This window comes from Lathamus discolor, chromosome 13 (genome assembly GCF_037157495.1).
Source record: "Lathamus discolor isolate bLatDis1 chromosome 13, bLatDis1.hap1, whole genome shotgun sequence".
Taxonomy (NCBI): domain Eukaryota; kingdom Metazoa; phylum Chordata; class Aves; order Psittaciformes; family Psittacidae; genus Lathamus; species Lathamus discolor.
The window spans coordinates 8,522,306-8,545,972 of record NC_088896.1 but is presented as its reverse complement, the minus strand read 5'-3'; the positions used below and the strand labels follow the sequence as shown (position 1 = coordinate 8,545,972).

General features: G+C 44.1%; 2 protein-coding genes across 3 annotated transcripts; one reads left to right on the top strand and one right to left on the bottom strand.

The window, feature by feature from the left end:
* Positions 1–4,824: 4,824 nt before the first annotated feature.
* Positions 4,825–17,305, bottom strand: SCPEP1 (serine carboxypeptidase 1). Of its 2 annotated transcripts, none has more exons than XM_065694160.1 (13): positions 17,223–17,305; positions 15,434–15,579; positions 14,441–14,530; positions 13,373–13,528; positions 12,845–12,919; positions 12,557–12,629; positions 11,481–11,518; positions 11,170–11,298; positions 9,676–9,760; positions 8,794–8,907; positions 8,002–8,139; positions 6,364–6,527; positions 4,825–6,260 (listed from the first exon to the last, which is right to left on the bottom strand). In XM_065694160.1, the coding sequence occupies exons 2-13, from the start codon at positions 15,506–15,508 to the stop codon at positions 6,195–6,197; spliced, it is 1,203 nt and encodes a 400-aa protein (XP_065550232.1). In that variant the 5' UTR covers positions 15,509–15,579; positions 17,223–17,305; the 3' UTR covers positions 4,825–6,194. The 2 variants fall into 2 exon arrangements, with proteins under 2 accessions (XP_065550232.1, XP_065550231.1); XM_065694159.1 differs by lacking the exon at positions 17,223–17,305 and adding an exon at positions 16,861–16,974.
* Positions 17,066–22,022, top strand: COIL (coilin). Its single transcript, XM_065694155.1, has 7 exons — positions 17,066–17,347; positions 17,633–18,794; positions 19,126–19,212; positions 19,814–19,861; positions 20,413–20,488; positions 21,198–21,286; positions 21,799–22,022. Exons 1-7 carry the CDS (start codon positions 17,097–17,099, stop codon positions 21,886–21,888), a joined length of 1,803 nt encoding a protein of 600 aa, XP_065550227.1. The 5' UTR covers positions 17,066–17,096; the 3' UTR covers positions 21,889–22,022.
* The last annotated feature ends 1,645 nt before the right edge of the window (positions 22,023–23,667 follow it).

The window sequence follows — 23,667 nt, the reverse complement described above, 5'->3', positions numbered from 1 at the left end:
GAGCACGCCCAAGCACAAATCACAAACTGGAATGCTATGTTCTGGTTAAAGTTGGCTGATTTAGCTGTTACTTGCAACCATAATGCCTTGTTGTAACTGGGGTTGTGGTCACAAAGTCCAAAGTACCTACTCTTATGAAGTTATTGCTAAAATTAAATAATTCTCCCTATCGCTTCACATAAAACCGTTCCCACCGTGAATTCACAGCATCAAACACGTGTTTCCAAGCGCTGACCAGGAATTTCCAGAGCTGGCACCAGAGCTGTAGTTGCCAACGCCGGCGTGGTCCCATGGTATTTGGAGGTCTCCTTACTCCACCAAGTGGCCACCCGTTTCACTGCACCAGCCAAGCCGCCTTGTGTCGGGCTTCAAGATGAGCCCATCAGCTTTTCCCTGACTAGCTCTAAGCAGTTGGGTAGACTTACATTTCCCTCAGATTATAACGCGCAATGGCATCTGGTGACCTCCTGAAAGCATTAATGGTGTTAGAAAGCATCTGATCGCTCCCAGGCCACTAGGTCATTTCTGAACCTAAGTGCTTCAGGAAGAGATCTTCACTCACTCAGAGGAAACTCTGGGTACAATGAAATGTTTAAGACTCCAAGACAACCATGTAAAAAGGAGACCTGGTGTAGCAGCTGCAGTAAAGTTATTTTCAACTTCTACTAAAGACCTGTCAAGAAACAAATAATACTCCTGTCTCTGAGCAGCAAACATTAACAGAACTAAGCCCCAGATTCTTGAGGACTTTTTTTCCCCTTCCCTCCCTCAATTTATTAAAAATCATCTAGCAAATCATGCAGCAGCTGTTAAGAGACTGAGGATGCACCAGCCCGTGTATTTTCATTAGGCTAACTGACCCATAACACAGTACATGAACTGTGCAGTGAGTTATCGTTTATTGCTTCAAATAGTTTCTGAAATCTTGTTTATTTTGTCCTATCCATGATGGACTACACAACATCTGAATAAACACGTTCCATCGGCAATCTTATTACAGCTGTCTGCAGGAATGTAATTCCCAGATATTGCTGTGTTTAGCAAAGCGATCTGGGACAGAATAATAAAATTAGAACATGATATACCATAGTGATGCTAAAGCCAAACAGTGATTACTTCTTGTGTCTCCAAACAGATTGTGTGAGATGGGTCCAAGTTGTCTGACTAATGGGAGATAAAGGACAGAACACAAATATGTATGCAAGAGAATGCAGGTGCAGCAGCATCACTGCTGTGACCACCAATGGTGCAAATGGGCTGAGGGGCTACGAGCACACTGACTGTTTCAAAGACAAATGGCCACCAGCTTGCTTGTAAGGCAACAGTCCTGAAAAGGGTGTTTTAGGAACAGAGAGGCAATTCGAAAAGCAGCTTAACCACACTGGTTCTAGCAGCCTTGTAGTTGCCTTTGGAAAATGATTGTGGTAGGCATTATCAAATCTACTGAGTGCAGCTTGCAGATGGAATTACTCCAGCTGTCTCTCATGCTTAGATGATTTACTGATACTGTGATGAACCTGGGTGTATCTACCTATACATTTTGGTATTGAGACTGAGGATAAAAATTAGGGGAGAACAGAAGTGAGCTCCTTGATTTAAATTGGCGTCAGCAAGAGTATGATTTTTGTCTCCCTGCTGTACACTCATTCTGGCCTTATTTGTTCAAGTCCCCTGTGAATCTGTGGCTGCTTTTGCCTACGTGATATCCAAGTAAATGTTCTGGATGAGCAACTTCTACATCCTAAAACCCTGCCTTACCACAGGAGGACTCTGGAGTCAGATCTGCACACTATCAGATGGAAATACTGAACAGCAGAGCCACAGTGAGACATTTGCTGGACCTGGATATTAATCTGGATGGTTTTTGTCTTCCAAGACACCTCAACCTCCTCCCTGCAGTATTGGAGGCACAGAATAAAGAGAAAACTACAGCTCTGGACCACAAAGGCACCCTTTGTAAGCTGAGACCTGATACACTAATCTCAAAGTAGATTGTTTGCAGTGCCTGCCCAGTCCCTGGGACAGCAAAGAGGAGTTCCTGTCTGTCCCACTGTTCCAGAGGTTGCTGTAAGAGGAGAAATCTTCATAGATTGCTTTCCAGCTTGTGGGAGCACCCAACACCACCAGCTGGCTATGATACATGACCACAATGCCATGGCCTTTTAGTGCTTTGGTTTTCAACCTCTAGTAGGTTAGGAGGAGGGAAAACAAAAAAAAATGCTTTAGATTATGCCTGGCAGTGACCAGACCAGCACCTTTGTTCCTCCCCAAGAGCTAAAGCTACTCTTTAACTATCAAATCTATTGTATAGTAAAGGCCACAAACAATTTGTGAGGGTGAACTGTGCTCTACTCAAATTCTCACCATTCCCTCATCACTGTCTGTGGGTCAGATAAATTACTGCTCCTTTCCCGAATCCCTTCTGGAGAAACATGAACATAGCCCAGACCTCAGAAGTGACACACACAAATTGTCCTGCCTTACAGCAGAGTAGACATAACATGACAATGAAGAAGTGCTCCAAGATTCCCATTTTGCCTCAGTACAGATGTTCTTTTGTTACAGCTTTGAATCCTGAGATAAGTAGATGCTGCAATGTTTCAAAATGTTTATCTTTGAAAACAAGCTCCAAACCAAACCCACAGCCACGTGCCCACTGTTAAGCCTCAAAGACATAAAATTGATGAGCATTGCCAAATTCCCTTTGGAAATAGCTTGTGATATTCAGTCTTCCTACAGCAAAAATACTGGACACCAGCTTAGTTACATTAGACACAACCACTGTGCCCGCACAGATACCTCTATGGTGGCAAAAGGGCACATCTTGTCTCCTGCATTCATCTGCCCACACTAGTCTCAACCTCTACTGCACAGGAACAGCAGCGTAAGCCAGACCAAAGGTCCACCTGCCCTGTATCCTCTGTGTACCAATGATCAAGAGGCACAGGTACATACTGGTTTAAGGCACAGCAGATACTTCAAGTGACCCTTTCCCATTGTATCAGCCCAGATCCAGCAAAATAGAAGGAAAAATAAATCTGTTTATCACACAGAGGATAACTTTCAGGTTTCCTTCTTTGGCTTAGAAAACAAAGAGTATAGAAAGCCCAAATTGTCCATGCTGAAGAGACAGTGCTCAATTAGTGGTTTTTAACACAGATTTGTTTGTATGAGGATTATCCTCAACTGATGGTGAACAAAATAAGTCAGTAGCTCTCAGGCTACCTGTGCAATCAAAGCCTGCAACTGCAGAGGATAAAATGCAAACATGGGACTGGTTTGAGTTGTCCAGTATCTGTAAAAAAAATGTTATTAATATTTAGAACTATTAATTCAAATGGATTTGCCAAGCAACAGCCCTTATCTGGACAGAACATACTGCATGAAATCAAAATGGACAAAGTATGTCACTGCTAATCAGATACACAGTGGGACTTGAACTCCTTTCAAAGCAACCAATTTCTTACAGCATCTGCTGGACAGATGACCTACCTTGCGATGAGCCAGAGCTCTGACGCACAAGTAATTACAAAGCCTTTGCTTTTTTGCTGCTTTTTTGGCATTTACATTTAAATGAACACTATTTAAAAGCTCATCTCCTCAGGTATTTTTATTCTAACGTGGTTAGATTTAGCCTAGCCCCTAAAACCAACAAATCATTACCTCCAGCCTTCTTGAAACCATCTTTTTTTCCTTATAAGCCATCTCTCTGCCAACAGCAAAACCTGCAGAAGCTAAAACAAAGCAGTACAAGAAACAGATGTCTCAGGCCCATCACTGAGCACAAGCTCTAGGCAATGCAAATCCATATCCTATTTAATAAAGAAGCTAAGAACAGCAGTAAATGCTGCTTTCTTGAGATACCATCTTCTCAATTCTTTCTCTCTATCGAGCCCTGTAGAATTAGTTGTTTGAGCATAATGCAAAGTATTGTATACAACAGGTTTCAGGACTTCAAGCCAACTCAAACCACAGTTGTGGTTTAAATGGGAGAAAACTTGTGGGTTGAGATGGACAGTGTAATAGGTAAAGCAAAAGCCACACACACAAGCAAAGCAAAATGAGGAATTCATTCACTGTTTCCCGTAGGCAGGAAGGTGTTCAGCCATCTCCAGGACAGCAGAGCTTCATCACATGTAACAATGACTTCGGAAGACAAACGCCATCACTCCCAACATCCCCCCCCTTCCTTCTTCCATGTCTTATGACTTGGAATATCCCTTGGGTCAGTTGTCCTGGCTGTGTCCCCTTCCAAATCACTGTGCATCCACAGGCTCTTTGCTGGTGGGGTGAGAGGCTGAAGAGGCCTTGACACTGCCTAAGCACTGCTCAGCAGTAACTAAAACATCCCTCTGTTATCAACACTGTTTCCAGTACAAATCCAAGCCATCACCTATATACTATATACTATGAAAAAAACTAACTCTATCCCAACCAAAACCAGGCTCATACTTATTTGCTTGGTGAGCTATTTTGAAATATTCCTAGAATGCAGACATGCAGATTTACACACCTCCCCTTCCTGTTGTTCATCTAATGTTCAACAAGAGCATACGAACAACTGCTGGTCTGATTCTGCCTGGCCATTCTGGGTGCCTTTCATGCTCTGAAAGGGGAATTCTGTGCATAGGACAGGAGGGCTGCAGTCCCCAGTGCATGTGCTCCTCCTCATGCAGTGCAGTCATGGGAGAGAGCACACATCCGTACTCTTTCCTCTCAAGTGTGTCTGTGTCTGGTCCCATTGGCAGGGGCTTTACACTGAAAAGCCAAACCAGAAGAGATGCGATTTTGAAACAGTGAAATCCATGTGATGCCACAGAGAGATGAATTAGACCTATTTATTGAAAAACATTTTAAAGAAGATAACCTGGATTTGCTCAAGGCCTCAGGAACACAGTTCAAGCAGAGAACACACAGAAGGAAAGCAATTATTAGTTGCCAGTACTCCAGCTGCTGGGTTATTGCATATGTGTTTACACTGCAGTATGGCTCAGTCCTGGCTAAGCCAACACGATCTGACATTTCCTGACAGTTTCAGTTGCTGGAATAATTGAGGGGCTTAGGATTTATTTAGGATTCTGACAGCTGGAACAAGCTGTGGTGCCTCCTAGCAGACACCAACAAACATGTCACTTTGTGCTCCACAGCTGAAGTCAGATGATGTCTCAAGTCTCCTCTTGACTGCGTACTATATAAATGTTTAAAAATAATAGGTCTGTGCAAGATTTAAAGTTATAGAAAAAAAATGGATCAAGATATTGGCTCTAGCTTCTACAGCATTCTTTTCAACACTGATACTCTCAGAATTATGCTGTTATTGCTCAAGTAGCACTCCCCTTTCCACTCTCCAGGCTTAGCTTTGGTTTTAAGAAGCTTCTGTCCATTAGGACTCTCTTTTGTGCAAAATGAGGGTATTAACAGGGCTCCTGCTTCAGCATACAGGAAAGCAGGAATTCCTGCTGGATGTGCTTTAGGTGTTAAGGCAAAGACTGAGTAACTATTGTTAAAAGAGAATGAAAACAAAACCCAAAAGCTCAGATGAAAAGGTCTAATCTTCCTCTAGGGGTGGTGGTGGTGGGTGTTTTTCCTCTCTCCATAGCACAGGAAGCCTGAAGAATCTTGGATCCTAACTCGGACACCTCAGCAAGATGAGATGGACTGTGATTCCTCTTGGGCAGGTCCTCTACCCTGGCATCTCAACATCTTCAGCTTGTAATCCAGCCAGGTGATTGAAGCAGAGGTCTCAGGATAAAGGAAGGAACGTTCCACAGCTTCATGACACAGGTTAGCTCTCAGATAGGAACAAACAGCAAGTCTATCAGGACTCAAATCAGTTTCAGTCTTGGTGTACAAACAGAGAAGAGAGCATTCAGGAAAGTGCAGCTTTTTACAAAAGCACAGAATACTTCCAAATCAAAGGCAAAGGCTCAGAGCTAGTTATGACAGTGGATTTCCCTCTGGAAAAGTCATGATGAACAGAGTGAAGGCAGCAAATCACAGCTTACAAATTCAAAAGCAACAACTCATTCAAGGAATAAAAACGCTTTTCCATAAGTACTTGCGCGCGCTATCGGCAAGATCAGAGAGGCTGTGTCCAAACAGCCACTGCTCCTCCTGCGCCTTATCGTTCCGGATTCGTGCCTGCAGGAACACTGACACAGAGCAGGAAGCCATTCCAGCTGGGCTCCCCTTCCCTAGTGGTCCTGCTGGGTCACCATTCTGACCATTTTCAGTGCCATCTCTCCTTGATCAGACGGTACCTATCACAGAGAGGAGAGCACACAGTAAGCAGCTGCTATAAGGAAGCAGACAGCAAGCACATATTCATTTTCAGTTTTCTTGCTGGTAATATATATTATTTACCATGTGCCCAGCCTTAAGAATCCAGAAGAAAGCGAAATTCTCATAGGCCTTGTGGAAAGCAGCTGTCTCAGTGGACTCTGGAGACACATAGAGTGCCTTCCACCTCTGCTGGCTAAACTGCTTCAGATTAGGCCATTTCAGTTTCCGGATCCATGCCTCCTGGCCTGTTAGAAGTAAGAGATAGGCTTGATTACAGATACTGTCATAGCAATTTGTGAGTCCCAGTTCAGCTGATGCCCACTTCATACCAATACAGCAGAGTCAGCAGAAAGTCCGTGTGTGCTTAAATTCTAAACCCAATTTTGCTGTGCCTGAGGAAATGACCAAGGCTGTGTTCAGAACTAGCTGCAACAAACCAATGGAGGGAGAAGGCTAAAAAGCAAACAGTGAAGATGTAAGTGATATGGACTTATGATGGCACAAGTTGAGCATATGATTCTTAAAGGCTCTGCACAGCCCTAGCAATTCTGCTTTACTCCTCAAACACCTGGAATGTCCTGCCACAGAGAAGAATCAGCCACACCAAGTTCCCTGTTTGGGAATCAGAAGAGACACTGCTTATTTGTTTGTTGCAGCCACTCATCAAGAAAAGCCTGCTAGAGAAGGCAGAGGTTAAGAGACCAAAAAGATCAATTCCAGGACACCACTGGAGACAAAGCTTTAGCCTACCTTTGAGCTACTGGGAAAATTTACATGTTAACTGCAGCTCTGTTTTAGCTCAAAATGTGATAAATTGGAGTACCACTGCTAATCTATTCTGACAGCCTAAATACTCTAGTTTCTGATTTATTGATTGCTACATCGTTCATGAAGGGCATCTGAATATCAAAATTGAATATCAGACGCAAAGGATGCGGCCTTTCACAGTACAGAAACATGTGTGTGCAGATTATTTAAATCAATAAGAAAAGGTGAATGGAAGAGAGCACAGCAGGCTTGCAGCAGGAGGCATTTCAGCAACACTTGGCCTGGCTCCAAACTGCCTCTTGATCAAGCCTACAGTCTACAAGCAGCAAGGGACAACAAAGGCCTTAAGTGGCCAAGATGTGCAGGAGCCTACACACATTACTGCAGGTGCGACCCCTCTTCAACTGCACCCTCCCCGATTAGTTACCAACACCCTTGTTCCATCTCACCTGGCACCGTGCCCTCTGCTACAGGCTACTCAGTGAGGGCTGACCTGGATTGTGCTCAAATCTGTAGCCAGATTTATGACCTCTGCCCCAGGAGAACAGGATTGTCAAGCCACAGCAGAAGAGAGGATAATCTCCATGTGACTAGTCATCTATCCTCATTCTTTATGTATGAGCATACACATACACATATGTGTCTATCCAGAAGAATTAACTGAATTATGGGCTACCTCCATACTTACAGACTCAACTGAAACAAGCAATTATTGATGTTACAGATCCAATTCCAAACTGTATAATGGAGGTGAAGGAACTGCTTCCCTCAGAGGGATGTAAAGAAAACATACTAAGAGCTGCTCATTTATTACTGTAGTATTTTAAGTTTAGCCAGTTAAATAGGACATTTACACAGAAGACTGGAGAAATCCAGGTACCAATATTACTGCAACTGTATATTCTATTTGTCATATGTTCTGTTCCAAATCTCGGTCAAGAAGTTCCTTACCCATGGTGTCAACAATGAGATCCAGCTGCCCATTATAGACCGTAACATTGACATTGGCTGCCAAAAGCTGATCAACGATATCGATGACAGGTCTCATGAAGTCCTCAGCCATGTTCTCAAAGACCTCTCTGGACTGACCTGGTTGGAACCAGAAAGAAGACAAATTTTAACTGGTGAATAATGTCATCCCCTTGCTGGGACAGAAGCAATTGGCGAAGAGTCCTAAACTGCAGTTCACAGCTGCATAAAACAGTCCTAGCCAAAAGTGGCAGCCAGTGATTTATCAATCTGAGGAACTGAAGAGAACCAGAAAGCAGCCATGCTCCCACTGGAGCTCACAGACAGCAGTGTAGCTTTTGGCTGCTGCTATACACATGCAGCATACTGGCATCAACCCTTTAAGCCTCCTTTCTGTTTTATACCCTCCCCTCCACACTGTCCAGCGTTACATGATGCCAGATTTCTGGCAGAGAAAAATTGACAAAAATTGCATGAAAAACACAAAACAGCTGCTGGGATACTGAGAATCTTCTTCTTTCCCCTGAATTTTTAGCCGCTTGGCTAGATACAAGCAGCAGAATCAGAACCACATCTGCTCCCACAGGCCTGCCCCATCACATGTTCATTTCTTGGAGTAAATCCTCATTTCTTGGAGTAAATCCTCTTCTTAGGCCCAAGGATAATGACAACTGAATGTGACTCCTTACTACAGTGAAGCATCTTCCTACAGACTGTGATACTGTAAACAGCAATAATGGACTCATTAGATGCACACAGCAGACAGGAAAGTACCTCCCCATTTCACACAGTCAGGTATAATTTTTAGCTTCTTTCTGATGGGTCCATTCATCAGCTCATTTAGGCTGTCCTTGTGCATATTTCTGACATGGCGCTGGTAAAGTCCCGCTGAAGAAGAGAGAACACACTGGGATTAGTGGCACATTTAACCCAGTCAACCTGCACAGGTAACAACCTTCAGTGCTACAGTCATGGCCAAAGTCTTTTCTCATGAAAACACAACACCAGAGAGAGATATTTGCTTACTTTTACTAGAAGCCATTGATGTCAACCCTTACTTATGTCTGGGGATGATATGGAAGAACCTAATCATCCATTTCTACTTTTAGCTAGCACAGCTCTTTTCAGGGGACCAGCTTTAGCCTCTTGGTACAGACACAATTTTCCTCTCCTCAAGAGACCAGTTACTTTTAAGCTGCAATGCTTTTAACTGTGCTATTCACCTTCCCAGCTGAAGCCAATAGAAAGAGATAAAGATCTTGAAAGAAATTACGTATTTTCACGTTGATGCATAAGCATCATGGAGCAAGAGAGTCTAATGAGACCATTTATATTGATGAGACATTTTGTGTCCTAGCTTGAAGACAGAAATGAAAGACATTAAGAGGAAGTAACTTCAAGGTCATAAAACTTATGTTGCAATTATTCTGACCAATTCCTCTGTGTCATTTGTGTAGGATGTATAGGTGGAGCTGTAATCTATAAGAGGGTTGTTCCACATTCCTATTTATGTAAAGGCAAACAAGTTCTGCTCAGGAGAGTACCAGTATCCTTTGGAACAGAAAGCCCCATTTTAAGGATGTGCTAAAACTGAGGCTGTTCCCACTAAGAGCTGAAGGTGAAGCTCAGAAGCTCAAATACATAAAAGCAACTTACTGAGATGGAGATTTCCTTGTTCATTTGATTTCATTTCTGGAACGTCCTTAGTCATGATGTTATAAAAGTTCACATTGTCTGTGTTCTGAAAACACAAGATAATTTCAATAGCACCAAAAGAGGTAAGTAAATCTTAATTTAAGGACTCTGTGACCTGCCACTTTACCTACACGTTAGGAAGATACTTATGAAACAGCCTGGGTTCTACATTTGCTCTGAGAAGCGGGGAAAAGATTTCTCAAGTCTGTATTGTTCACACATGGGCTGTGCCAGAGATGCTGTTTACTTCTCCTAAACGGATGTGAAACTACAGGAGGCCTTACACCCTGCAAATGACTGCAGATTCTCACCGCTCAGTAGAGAGAGCTGCAATGCCAGATGATGCTTTCAGATGGTCTCTGCTGCTAGAGCTAGTTTAGGCTGATGCTGCCTCTTGCTCAACATCCTCCCACCCTACAACCCTGCAAAATCTAAACTGCTTCCTCAAGAACATGATGATAACTATCAGCCACCCTTCTCTTGGAACTGCTGGACATGTCCAAGAACTGAAGAATGGCAGCTCTGATGCAGACAATAAGGCTGCCTGCAGCCAAAGGACAAGTATGACCAGTTTTGCCATTAGAGAAGTTATTTGTGATTCTTGAAGTCCTGCTTTATTCAGTTTTTAAACAAAACTCAGCTCACATCAGTAACCCTAGAAGAACTGGAGTGCCTGCTCCCTGACAGTGATATTGCAATGGGGAGGAGAAGACAAGCAGACTTGAAGAGGAAGGCAAAATGGGAACCACAAGTTTGTTCCAAACAGCAAGAAGTGAAACCAGCTACATGCAAGGCACTACCAGCTCTGAAATGAAACAAATCATTAAAGAAAAAAGCAAGAAAAGCAGCTCCAGATTAGTGTTCCCATTTGAGAAAGCTAGAGCCTTACTTAAACAAAAACCCAAGGAAGAATGAGATTTTTGGAGCAACTCTTCAACAGGAAAAACAAGAGCAAAACTCTTTATGCTGGGACTTTCTATGTAACAAGATAAGTAACCCACAGTAACAGGACATAACTTGAGGTTCCTTCCCATCCTGTGCACCTATTGTAGTTCTTTAGAGATCTATGCTTATGAAATTTGTGTCTTGCTAGATGCAGTTTTCAATATTCAAAGCAAAGCTTTCAAGGAAGCTCATGGAAGTTGAAACTGGGTTCTATACACATCAATGGGACTAGCTGCATGCTAAAGATTACGCATCTATTTAAGTGATGTTCCAGGCTGAAACCTTGATGCAATACTGTGAGCCCCTGTGTGTCACCCTACACACTGCCCCTTACAATCTCTCAGTGGTGCACAGCAAACAGCTCTTTTACATCAGCACTGGGATAAAACAAACACTGGTAAAAATGGCTGGAGAACTCATGCCAACCCAGTGCTCATAGAAAGAAGAAACTGAAATCGCGGCCTCCCCAGGCACCAGCTAGTTACTAATGCTGGTCAAAGAAGATCTCACCTCTTCAATGACACCTTCAGCCTTGCCCCAGAGCTCAGTGGCCAGCCCATATTCATTTTTATTTATTGCAGCCATTATTTCTTTGGCGACAGCAGTCACCTCTGCTAGACCATTATCATCAAGGAGAGACTGGAAGACAAACACAGAAGAGGACAGCTTTAATTATAACTCACATGCATTTCTCACTAATGGTCTCCATGCATTGGAGGTTTTATTCTGGCTAAGAGCTAACCTTAAAGATCAACATCCATTTATACTGTTTGGCAGTACAAGTAAGCAGGTGTGGACTGAGAGTTGAAGAAGGTACTTACAGTGCTGTAAAGGTAGGGCCCCCAAGACAGGACAGAGTCTAAAGAAACAGAACAAATTTCAAGCATTTAAGTTTTTGACATAGAATTTCCTTTATTTTTCCTTTTTTGTAGCAAGAATGATTGTGACAAAAATATATGGAGATGATTTAATCAGTAAAAAGGTACTGCCAGCTCGCCCAAAGGCTACATGCAGTTTCGCCCAAAGGCTACATGCTGCAGAGCAGGTTCTTTACAAACCCTGAGGACCAACAAACGCATTGCAACACCCTTAACCCCCAAGCATTTATCAGTGAAATCTATTTAAAGCAATAGACATGTTCTTACCAAAGTGTTCTCACCCCAACACTGCAGCAGGGTTGCCAGAATATAAGGGAGAGATCTGACAAGTGAATGGGCATTATCTAAACTGATATGTTTGCAAAAGTTACAGGGGGATAAAAGGATCTAGTTAATAAATGAAATCTGGTTTATAACAAGTTTGTTGATAAGGGCTCTAGGATCAGCTGATAAGAGACAGATAGGAGTCTGCTTGATATCGTCCCATGCTGTGGGCAGGGGGATCTGTGAAGCCTGTCCTTGCTAATCTCACTGAAGGACCAGGAGTCCTTTAATCTGTTTTGTCCTCCACCAGACACACACCCCCTATCTCTGTGTCTGTGAGCACATCAGCTCCTCAGCACAAGGTCTTCTTGTGAAAAGAAAGGAAAAACCTCAGCTGTAACCTTGTGAAACATCTGGCGGCCACATTTTAAGTGCAGTACTCCTACCAAAACACCTCAGGGGCTGTAGAAATGCACAGGGACATTTCACAACCACCCCATTTCAAATGCAAGTATACTCCTCACTGACTTTGCTTTCTGACCTTTCATAGTCTAGATACGCTCTAAAGGTAGATTCTTCAATCACAGCTTGCAGTGGTGAAGTATTTCTTTCTGATTTACCAGACTCCCTAGAGGTTTCATTCACTGAAGGCAGAGCAGGCATTTTTGACTCTAAGTACCCATGGAATGATTAAGAAAAAGCCCAAGAAAACCAAAGCAACAAACCACCCACAGAGTGAGGATTTTTAAACATACCCAAAGGAGAAATCCATGAGTCTCCAAGAGCAGTTCCCATAAAATTGCACTTTATGGTCCCTTTTTGAACAGCCTTGGTGGAAAATAACAAAAACCACAAACAAACAAACAAACAAAAAAATCAACTTTTAGTAGATATTTGTGATTCTAGAGCCAGCTTTCTGTAAGTGAAAAGAAAAAGCAGCAGTCTGAATGAGGCGACAGGGACAGCATGTTTCAGGAAACATGAGTACTTGGAGAACACCACGTTTTAAAGGGAAAAGCAAACTGCATCCTCCAGCTACTCACCCTATGCAGCTCTAATGCAATGCCAGCAGCCATTTTACCTCCGTAGGATTCAGAAAATATGTAAAATGGGATGGTCTGGAGAGAGAGAGAAGCCACACAATGAACCCATTGGGCAGAGGGCAGAAGAACCTACAACAGTTCCCTACAGAACCCAGGCACCGGCTGTTCACCCATCACAATCAAACATGAGGTATGCTTCCAATTCTAAACTGCAGATAAGAGTCCTGTTACATCCTGGGGAGTAACTGGGGCAACTTTTGTAGCAGGCACTTCAGTATTTTAGCACTACAAAGAGCCATGACCCTACATGCTTGACAGACAATACCCCACCACACCGCTTATCTAACTAGCGCCAAATTCAAGACACAGCTTTTGAACGGTAGGAAGTATACCCACCCTGACTCCGATCAGATGCACACTACCTGGGAGCAAACATTGCCCATCTGGAAGTCTGTTCACTAATTCTTTTTGAGATCTATTTAAAAGCAAGACAAAATAAAACTTTAACCAAGAACTCAATTTACTTACCTGGAATTCTGTTCTACATGTGAAGAATTCTCCAAGAAAAACCATCATATCAGAAACTACTGCGGAGAGGTTTTTGGCAAACAAGCTACAATCATCCACATAACTGAATCCAGTGCCCACAGGATTATCCACAAATAAGATACTGGCTGCCTGCAACTATACAAGCAGAAATACAAGTATGAAACCTCAGTTCAGCACCAGCAATAACCTTAGTTTTGATGACACAAATGATTAACTGAGCCACTAAATCTTTGGCCCTGAAAGAACTTGCATTAAAACTAGATGAAAGTCCAAAAAAGAATGGAACAGAACTGTCTGTCAGAATGTGAAATAAGAGAATTTTTCTTTTGGGTTGCTGGGCGTCTGTGAAATCACTATAGCAAATGCTAGAGTTGTATAGTTAAAAGTATACAAATACAACCAGCAGAACAGCACACAGATAGCTACCACTCAAAGCAGGAAGGCTCACAAATAAAGGGGTACAACATCAGGTCTTTCCATTTGCAAGAAGAGCACCCCAAAAATCCCAGTGACCCAAGGGCAGATCACCCCCATAACCTACGGAACCCCAGAGCAATTAAGACTATTGGTAGTTCAGAGCACAAATACATTTCATTAAATAAAATGCCACCTTCGTAGGCAGCTGTAATTTGTTCTCCCTTGAAGGCCGTACTGGACTTGTAATTACAAGCCACTGGTTTTACACTGCCAGCCACCTATGACTGTACACCGTGAAGCCATGATCTTAAATAACATCTTTCTGGAACTGCCCTGCTCCCCAGACACCTCCAATTCATAACCTCATGGAAGCCCAGACGTGTTACATAAAAATCACATTAACAGGTCTGTTCTTCTGTTCTTAGCAAGGCTATTCCTATAAACCAATTTATTAACCACACTACTGTAAGATGAAATATTACAGTTGAAGTGAACTTTAAACTTTTATTGCCTTTATTAAACTTTTTCTGTGAAATTAACTGTTCTGTGCATTTTTGCATGGCAACCACCTGCTTACACAAGCTACAGGCATTTGCAATCAGTAATTAGAAGCTGAACTCTCTACTATACCCAGGTTGTGTTTCTTGGTTTCATTTCTCTGTCTAATGGACCGATCTCTTCAAAATTCCCAAATCCACAGCCTGAAGATCCCGGACCTCCCTGTGGGGAAATACCAAATGACAAATAAGCTAAAAGGCAGCATGGTATAGATATGACAGACAGGAGAAAAAGAAAAGCAAGCCAGTAAGTACAATGACAGATTGTAAATTTAAAAGAAATGGCTTTTGCACTCCGTGTTAATTTGCAAAGCAGCAAATGAAATCTCTTCCTCATGGATTTTCATTATGTGCACACATGCCATTTCTGAAAGAACTTAAAGAGGAGCAATCACCCACTTGTGAAAGCATCTAATAAGTTGCACGCTATGTGAGTGCAGCTTTAAAGCCTTTCCCCTTATTCCCTTAATACAGAATGCGAGTCTGCTCTCTACAGAGGTTTGCAAGCCATTAGTTTTATCAGTGTGCGCATTTCACTCTGAAGAAATAAGCCAGAAAGAAAAAGACCAAGTCATCAAGTCATTATATTCAACATTAACTTCTGAAATGTACTGCTGGAGGTGAACACGCAGCACACACCACTGCCTTTCATCAAACTGCGATTGAGTGGGACCACTCTCTAAACAACCAGAGTCTCTCTGACTTGTTCCCATTTAGAAATCTTTCTAGATCTCTGGTTATTTTACCTACTCTCTCTCTGAACACTGTTCAGACTGTAAGCTCTTCAACAGGGAAGCTGGGATGCTACAGTATAATTGTAGTGTCTGCCACAAAAAGCACTATTACTGAAGAAAAGGTGAGAACAACCTCTGCTTCTGCAATTTATCCGATGGCAGGTGAGCATCCGGGGGCACTCCACAACTGCAGAATGATACCTTCATTATTTCTACCTCGTTCACAAGGGGAATCATTTAGAATTGGACAATTTTCAGTCCTATTTCTGTTGAGCTGCAAGGTACCCATCATAAAAGTTGTTATCATTTAAGCGTCTTTTACCAAACGTTACCTGAAGCCACAAGATGAGGGGTAATTCCGTGAAGTCTTTGGTTGGGTTGTTGGCATAGTAGAGCCACCAGAACATGTGGGCCTTACTTCGAACTTGTACATATCCCCACAGCTCTTTGGGCTCTTGGGGTTGCCTCAGAACTGCACCTGTGGGGGGAATCAGAAGAAGAATCAGCCAGGTTAAAAGGCAGCTTTGGACTTTCCACTGGGCTTGTTGCAACACATCACACTGCAGCCTTGGGGGTGATAATTACAAGTGCTTCCATTAAAAAAATAATACTATAAGGAACCTGACTATAGTTACACCTCCACACACTGAGTTATCCCCAGTGAATGAAGTGTGTCATTAAGTGCCTAATTAACAGCACCTGACCTTGCAGCTGCTGCCAAAACAGCAGCCCAGTGGCCAGGATAATGTTTTCTATCAGGGAAACATTTGAAGTCTTTATGTCCTGGGCCAAAAGCACAGCCCTGCCAGACAGGATGGAATAACCCACACCAGGGTCACCCGCGCTCTGCCAGGGATCCGACACTTAGATCCCAGTCTCTGGGCAGATCAAGTTACTGTACAGTACCCAAGGAGAGTAAATGCAGGACAGACAGCGAGGTCACTTCTAAAAGAACCCAAGATCTAATCCTAAACTCGATTAAGTCAGCAGAGTCTCGCCAACATAAACGGCCAGTCTGTTCTCCGTCTAGGACATGGGCACTTCTGCAGAAACAGACCTTTGAAACCACATCCCTTAATCTTCCCGATCTCAACAGCAGTCCCCAAGAGAAACAGACTTTTTCAAGCCACAGTGCTCAGTCTTTGCTGCTCCACAGGACACAGACTGGCCGTGTTCCATCAGCACGGGCACCACCACACTTTCGTTACCAGCCCTCACAGCAGCAGCAGCGACACGAACATGGATGCTCTGCTCCCCACAGCCCCTGACCTAAGGGGTCTCAGAGGTGAAACCCTGCAGCCAGGACCTGTGCCCCTGTCAGCCAGCGCCACTGAGCACCGCAGTAACCTCTCACACACGGCTCTCCGTGCCCCTTGCGCTGCCAAAGGCAATGGGGTCCAGAAGGGCAGACAACAGCTCGGCATTCAACAGCGACGGGAAGCGCTGCCCGGGCTCGCGGGCAGCCTCTCTCGCCCGGGTGAATCAACAGGGACCCGAATGCCCGCACTCCTGAGGCTCCGGGGGCGCAGACCCGGCCAGCGGGGGCGAGGCGGCGACCCCCGGGAGCACGAAAGCCCCCGGCAGACACGGCGACAGCTCGGCGCGCCCCGAGCTCGGCCTGCTCCCCCCGGGACAGCGCCTTCACCACCCCTTCAGCGCGCCCCGCTCCGGCCCTGCCCAGCGGCGGCCGCGGGACGGAACGTGCCATGCCCGGGGCAGGACACAACCCCCGCCCCGCGCCCCGTGCCCCGTCCCGTACCTGCCGCCAGCAGCAGCACGGCCGCGGCCGTCGCGGCCCGCAGCGGCCCCATCCCGCCGGCCGCTCCCGGCGCCCGCGCCCTCCCGTGCCCCGCGGCCGGAGCCCGAACCGCCCCGCGGGGGGCGGCCCCAGCCCGCGCACCTCCCGCCCTTTTTGGCCCGCACTTGGCGCCGTCGCCCTCTCTCTCTCTCTCTCCGCCCCTCGCCCGCCTCGGGCCCGCCTCCTGCCCCTCCAAGATGGCGGCGGCCGGCGGCGGCCCGGTGCGGCTGCGGCTGCTGTTTGACTACCCGCCGCCGGGCAGCCCGGGCTGCGCGCTGTGCTGGCTGCTGCTGGAGCCCGGCCGGGTGCGCCTCGTCACCGACCTCATCAGCCTCATCCGGCGCAGGTTCGGCTTCAGCCGCCGGGCCCGGCTCAGCCTCTTCCTGGAGGGGGCGCTGCTGCCCCCCACCGAGAGCGCCCGCCTCGTGCGGGACAACGACTCGCTGCGGTACGGCGGGGGCGGCGGCGGAGCGGAGCCGGGGGGAGCAGGCCCCCCGCAGGCTTGGGGCGGGGCACGGGCGGGGCGGCGGTGCCCTCCCGCGGGTGAGCGGAGGCCCGGTCCCCAAAGCCCGAGACACGCCGGGGTGTCCGAAATGGGCTGCAGGGAGCCCAGGGTTGGGAGTCCCCTCAGCGGTAGAGGGCAGCCGCCAGCAGGCGAGCCGACCCGACTGGTAATGAATGGGGAAAAGGTGTCAGTTGTGCTGAGCAGGGGCTGTCGTTTGGTTTTTGACAGAGTAAAACTGGAAGAGATCGCTGCGGCTGAGTATGAAGAGACAGGTGATGGCTGCTTGTATACACCGACAGAAGACAAAAAAAGGCATAGGCAAAAGAAGGAAGAAGAAGAAGACTTCTCTCTAAATGAAAAACACAGGCATAAAAAGAAAAAGAATAAACATAGCTCTGAGTATCCTTCTTGCAGGGAGGAGACCTCTGTAGATATTTGGGACTCTCATAAAAAGCACAAGAAAAGAAAAAGAAAGGATGGAGTCAGTGAAAGAAACAGACTCACAGAAGGTAACGAAGAGAGCTCTTCTGGCCAGTCCAAAAAGCTGAAAAAAACAGGGAGAGAGAAGGAGTTGGCAACAAAAAAGAAGGATGGAAAACAGACAAAGGCCACAGCAGCAAAGGTGGATTCAGAACAGGCAAATCAGAGCTCGTCTCAAAATTATGGTAAAAATAACACAAAGAAACCAACACAGTCCAAAACAAGGAGGGTGGGAGCTTCCCCTCCCTCCAGCACATCATCGGACAGCGACAGCAGTGAAACAGGCATACAGCAAAATAAATCTTCCCATAAACCTATAGTGTCAACACTTCCCAAAGACAAATCCCGAGCTGCTGCAAGTGCTGATGTGAAAACTGTCGTTGCTAATAAAGTGACTGTAAAGCCCAGCGCTGACAGTTCCACTAAGACTGCAATTAGTAAAAATGCTAACAAATCCGCATCCTCTAGTTCAGATTCTGACTCGAGTGCAGAGGATGAGAAGGTGGCAGCAGCACACAACAGTATGGCAAAGGAAAAGCCACTGCCCAGCACCACCAAGGCTCCCAAAGCACAGACCTTGTCCTCAGAGTCCGAGAGTTCAGGTTCAGAAACACTTGTTAAAAAGTCTGCAGCAGATGCTGGACTGAGTAATTCCATAGCGAGGAACTGTTCCAAACCATTGCCAAACAGTATTCAAGGACCACTTGCTAGCCCAGGGCGTGGAAGGGGGTATGGAACAGGAGAGGATAACTTCAGGAGAGGACCTAGGGGCCGTGGGTATCGTGGGATGATGAGGGGCCAAGGCCCTGGAAGAGGAGCCAACCCTGGCTTCTTCTATAACTACAGCAGCGAAGGCCAGAAGCAGAGGCAGTTAAATGAAGCTGTGACAAACTCCTCTGTCCTTGTCCAGGTGAGTGACTTACACAGTCATAGGTCACCTTTCTCTTGCAGCTTTAACTATACAAAAACTACATAGGATGAGAGTCGTTCATAAAAACGCTAATAGATTAGTAGGATAAAGGCTGATCTTAACTCAGTAAACGTGATATTTACTGTATCTCCATTCAGCAGCCTGAGGAAGTGTTTATGAAATGATATTTAAGTGATTGTATTAATGTCTCTCAAAGCAAAGTACTCGGATATGTACCATAATTCTTCTCAGAACATCTTACAATCCTTACTTTGCCTTCCAGTTTATTAATGCAATAATTAAATCAGTGGATTTACTGCTCGTTTCACAGAATCCTGTGGAGGTCCCCAAGAGAGACTATAGTGTGTTACCTCTTCTAGCTGCTCCACCGCAAGTGGGAGAAAGAATTGCCTTTAAGGTAAAGAACTTGTGAAATACTGACTGTTAGTGGGCTAAAATGGTTTCATTTGGGCCACAGTAAGTTTCGCAGGACATGATACAGATCACATAGTCCTGACATCAAAAGGTTTACACGGAAGAACTTCGTCTTGCATTGTTCTGGGACGTTACCCTAGAAGTATATGAGTTGGGAAGGAGTCTTCATCCTACTTACTTTTTCATTTTTAAAAGTTGCAAGGAAAGTCAGCATTAAAATTAGGTGCTATAAAAAGGAAAGATACCACTATGTTATTTCTCTGTAGTGTTTCTATAATATTATTGCAAATTTTACCATACAAATAATTCACTGCAAAATAAAAAAAGGAAATGAAATAAATCACTGTGGTTGAGGAGAATGGGATCCATCTCCCTGAGCTCCTCTCACAGCCTGACCTGAACTAAATCCTTTGGAACTGTAAGTCCTGGAAGACTGTCTGGGCCTGTGATTGGCATCAGGAACCAGGAGTGGGAAAACCTGATTTTTGCACTTTCTTCTTGCTGAAGAAACACTCTCTGGGTACAGGTGGCATCATCAGGGGTCTGGAAAAGCTGTAATTTGTTATTTGTGTTTCTTTCAACAGCGCTTGGAACTAACTGAAAATTACTGTCCTGAAGTTTCAGACTATAAGGTACTGGTTTCTTCCCTCCTGTAATTCACTCACAAAACTATTATAGGTGAGGTAAGACTTAGATATTTTGAGGTTGTGCAGTGGTTTTCCTCTCAGCCAGTTGACTCCACAGGCTATTCCTGGTGCAGCAGTAAAACCAAAAACTAGAACCCAAAACTGGATGAAAATTTGAAAGGTGTAGAAGTTATTAAAAGAAAAAAAAAAAAAAGCATTATTAATAATCATTACTATTACAAAAATTACAAAAGTACCAAGTAGAAGAATGCAGCTGTATTTGAGTCTACTGCTGCCTGAAGTCAAGACAAATTCTTGAAACTGGTGCAAGTAAAATTTGTAGTTACTTCAGGTGACTGTTTCTGGATAAGTACTGACTGAAACTACAGCCAGTGACCATGAATAACATCATCTTATTGATGTCTGTAGCTGCAGATTACTGAGCTTTAACACTTGTCAAATTTGACAGAGCTCTGTCTACCTGTGATCAAGTACCATAGTGGTTATCCAGTGCTGAAGTGTATCTTACCTGATTCTTTCTTTGTTGCTTTATGAAGGAGGGAAAAATCATCAGTTGGAATGCTGATAAAAAGCAGATCGAGCTTGAGATCCTTTCGCCATCAGCAGGACAACGTATGTATCCTGGGACACCAAATGCTTGTTGTCACATGCACCACTTGGAAAACAGCTAATCCAAGGCACACATATTTTAGGAGTAATTCCAGTTTCCTTGAGTTCATCCTCAAAAGTCTGTTTAAGTGGAGAAGTTCAAACATTTGCTTGTTGTATTGAAGATGCTCATAGGTAACTTGTCCATTCGGTGTGAGTGGTCAGTAACTCATCTATAGGTAGTTTGTCCAGTCGGTGTGAGTGGTCAGTAACTCATCTCTGCTGGGATTTTATTTCCTGAAAAAATATTAAAATCATTATATGGAATTGGAGAGAAAATTGTAGATTATAATGGTGATGTCAGTGAAGCCACTGTCTTCAGTGGTTGTGGAACCAAGTTCCTGCAGTGACAAAGTACACTTCTGAGACCTAACCTATGAGTGTTTCTGAAACTGGATGTGGATACTGCAGTTGCCATTTAGCCCAGAATGAATGAATTCTCATCATTTGAGTATTTTTCTCAAACTTAGCAGCATATTAACTTCTTCATGCATATTAGACATTACCTGCATTTTGGTGTGTAGTATTCAGTTCTACCTCAGATTTTCTTTTACAGTTATGAACTGAAAACCCCAATTTAAGTAAAAAAAAAGTTTGGATTATCTTTCTAAATATGGAAAACATTTAAACATTTTTGTTGAAAGTTAATGAAGCTGTTTGTTTGGGTTTTAAGATGCAAAAGAGCCAGGGAAATTCGATCTGGTTTACCAGTCTGCAGACGGAGCAGAACTGATTGAGTACGCTGTTCCTCAGGATACAAAGGTATGTGGGTGTCCTGTTTTGAAGCCTGTTCTAAGCTTTGCACAGCTGATACATGCCCTGCTTTATGACTCTGTTCATCTCAGCGAGGTTCCCTTTGTAAGAATACATCTACTTAAAATAAATGGAAAGAAAAAGAATTGTTCCTTTCTAGCAAGAATGTGCATGACTACAAGATAAGGATCGCTTCTGGGATGTTCCTCAGCAAGGTTCAAAACCAGTTATCGAACTGTAGCTTTTTGGTTTTGCTAATAAAATAAACAGTATCACATCTAGGTAGAGTATCAGTTCTTACAAGGTTATTCATTTCAGGCACTGGTTTCCTTACCTGCACCTCTCCTTATGAGGACATCAGTCAGGTTGAGGTTCATCAAGATCAGTGAATCACAGGAAGGATCTTGTGATCTCTGTTCAGTCGTGCTGCCATTCAAGTCTAGACAAAGAATAATGTAGGATGACTTGCATCTGCCTGTACAGCTTGTGTGTACTAAGTATTCTCTGTATTTGGTTTTCAGATAACTGAAAGCTGGGATGCACTGATAGAGCCACGATTGATTGTGGAGCCTCCAGTTAATGGATCCAGCATTGAAAATGGAACAATCTGAAATACGAACAAATGTAAATAATTGCCGGACTGTCTTTGTGCCATGCTGCCTTCTACTGCTGAGGGCAGCAGATGAACTGGTGGATATTTTTAATAAATGGTTCTAAAAAGAAACTATGCCAAAAGGAAAAGGAACACTTTTGTCTTGGGATGTGTTTTTAACATAATACAGGAATACTTTTTTCATTATAGGAAGTCTTTAATATATAGATCTGGGTTTTTTTCCTCAATGGAAGCTTAATAACAGTTATTATATCCTACTGCTGCGAGTTGCAGAACTGGAATGGTTTGATCAAAAAGATGAAATATGACTTTGTACTGTCAGTAACTGCATTTAGATGTCTGGGTTTGGTTAGAGCCAAATAACTGCTCACAGAGGTAGCCTGCTGTAAGGGTAGCTAAAAACCACACATAACAATGAAATACAGATGTTGATGTGCACAGCTCTGCAGCTGCAGAACATGATACACATGCCATGACCTTGCAGTTATTGCCAGGGCTTACCAGAACATACGGGTTTCAAGGTTCTGTGATTTTGAGAGGTAGATAAATGGTACCAGTAATGTCAGAACCAGCAAAATATAACAGGAATCCCTGGCAAAATTGTGTCCAGTGGGTTAATCTGTGTAGGCTCCGAAACCCTGTTTGTTTTAAAGCAAGCCCTTTTGCTCTTTAAGTGCTTAAGTTTCTGCACTGCCTTTTCTCTTTCCTCCCCAGTATCAGAATGGGTTGCCAGGCGGTGGCAGTGCACTTCCCTGACATGCAAGTATGAGCACATCCAAGCCATCACATTGTCATCTTGGCAAGTCTTACAGTTTAAGATGATCCCTGTCCCGGGGAGCTGAGTCTTAAACAGAAGACATAGAAAAAACCCAAACCCAAAACCCTAGCTAAAAACACCTGGAAAATCATCCATTATGGTTTAGCTGACACGTGCTCCGATTAGTGCCTGACTGTATTCAAACATTGCACGCCATCGCACTGCTCCTATTAAAATCTCTTGATTGTGAAGGAATCATTTTTATATCAGTAAAAACAATGTGTGTCTTGCAGTTCTTAGTTCCCGTTATTTTGTGCCAGAATTTGCTTTTTACAGCAGATTCATGTGTGGCCATTCTTGCTAACTGGACAGAAAGCAAATTCCAGAAGTGTAGCACAGTCGTGCTGAGGCAGATGGGATTAATGGAGAGACTTTATTTTTTTTCCCCTAAAGGAAATTGTTAATTTTGAATTCAGATGAAATTGCAAAAGCTAAATATGCAAGGATTTCACAACACTTGAGAGCAGGATTTGCCTCTTGTTCCATTGCCCACAATGTTTTGGCTACACATTAAATGGATAGAGTCCCTCTGGCTGTAAGGAACAGACGATGCTTGAAAACATATACACCCCCAAAACAGGATGTTATGAAGATAAAATCCTGAGGCTTATTTATCCATTGTTAGCAAGTTTGGGTGAAACTACTGCTTCAATGCACAATTTACATCAAATTGAATTACATGCAGCCTGAGGGAGCTGGCTGAGCGCCCTCCCTGTCACACCCATCCACCCAAGGCCTAAATAGGGGAGATGCGGAAACGGATGGAACGTGCATGTGAAGGAATTTGGAATTCTCATTTTGATAGGCATATCATACCACTGCATATTAAGTCAAAAAAGGTCAAACTATCAGAAAACCTGCCACAATGTTTGCTCTGCCATGTGTACACGAGGAATAGTTCTGCTGTACTTCCAACTTCCCGCTCAAGCTCCGAGTGGCACTTTGAACACCCAGTATGTG

Coding starts and splice junctions, on each gene's coding strand:
- COIL (XM_065694155.1), top strand. CDS start 17,097: ATGGCGGCGGCCGGCGGCGGCCCGGTGCGGCTGCGGCTGCTGTTTGAC. Junction 18,795..19,125: donor ACTCCTCTGTCCTTGTCCAG/GTGAGTGACTTA, acceptor CTCGTTTCACAG/AATCCTGTGGAGGTCCCCAA. Junction 21,287..21,798: donor CTGTTCCTCAGGATACAAAG/GTATGTGGGTGT, acceptor TTTGGTTTTCAG/ATAACTGAAAGCTGGGATGC.
- SCPEP1 (XM_065694159.1), bottom strand. CDS start 16,912: ATGGGGCCGCTGCGGGCCGCGACGGCCGCGGCCGTGCTGCTGCTGGCG. Junction 15,580..16,860: donor CGTGCTGCTGCTGGCGGCAG/GTACGGGACGGG, acceptor TTCCCCCCACAG/GTGCAGTTCTGAGGCAACCC. Junction 9,761..11,169: donor CTGAAGGTGTCATTGAAGAG/GTGAGATCTTCT, acceptor TTGTGTTTTCAG/AACACAGACAATGTGAACTT.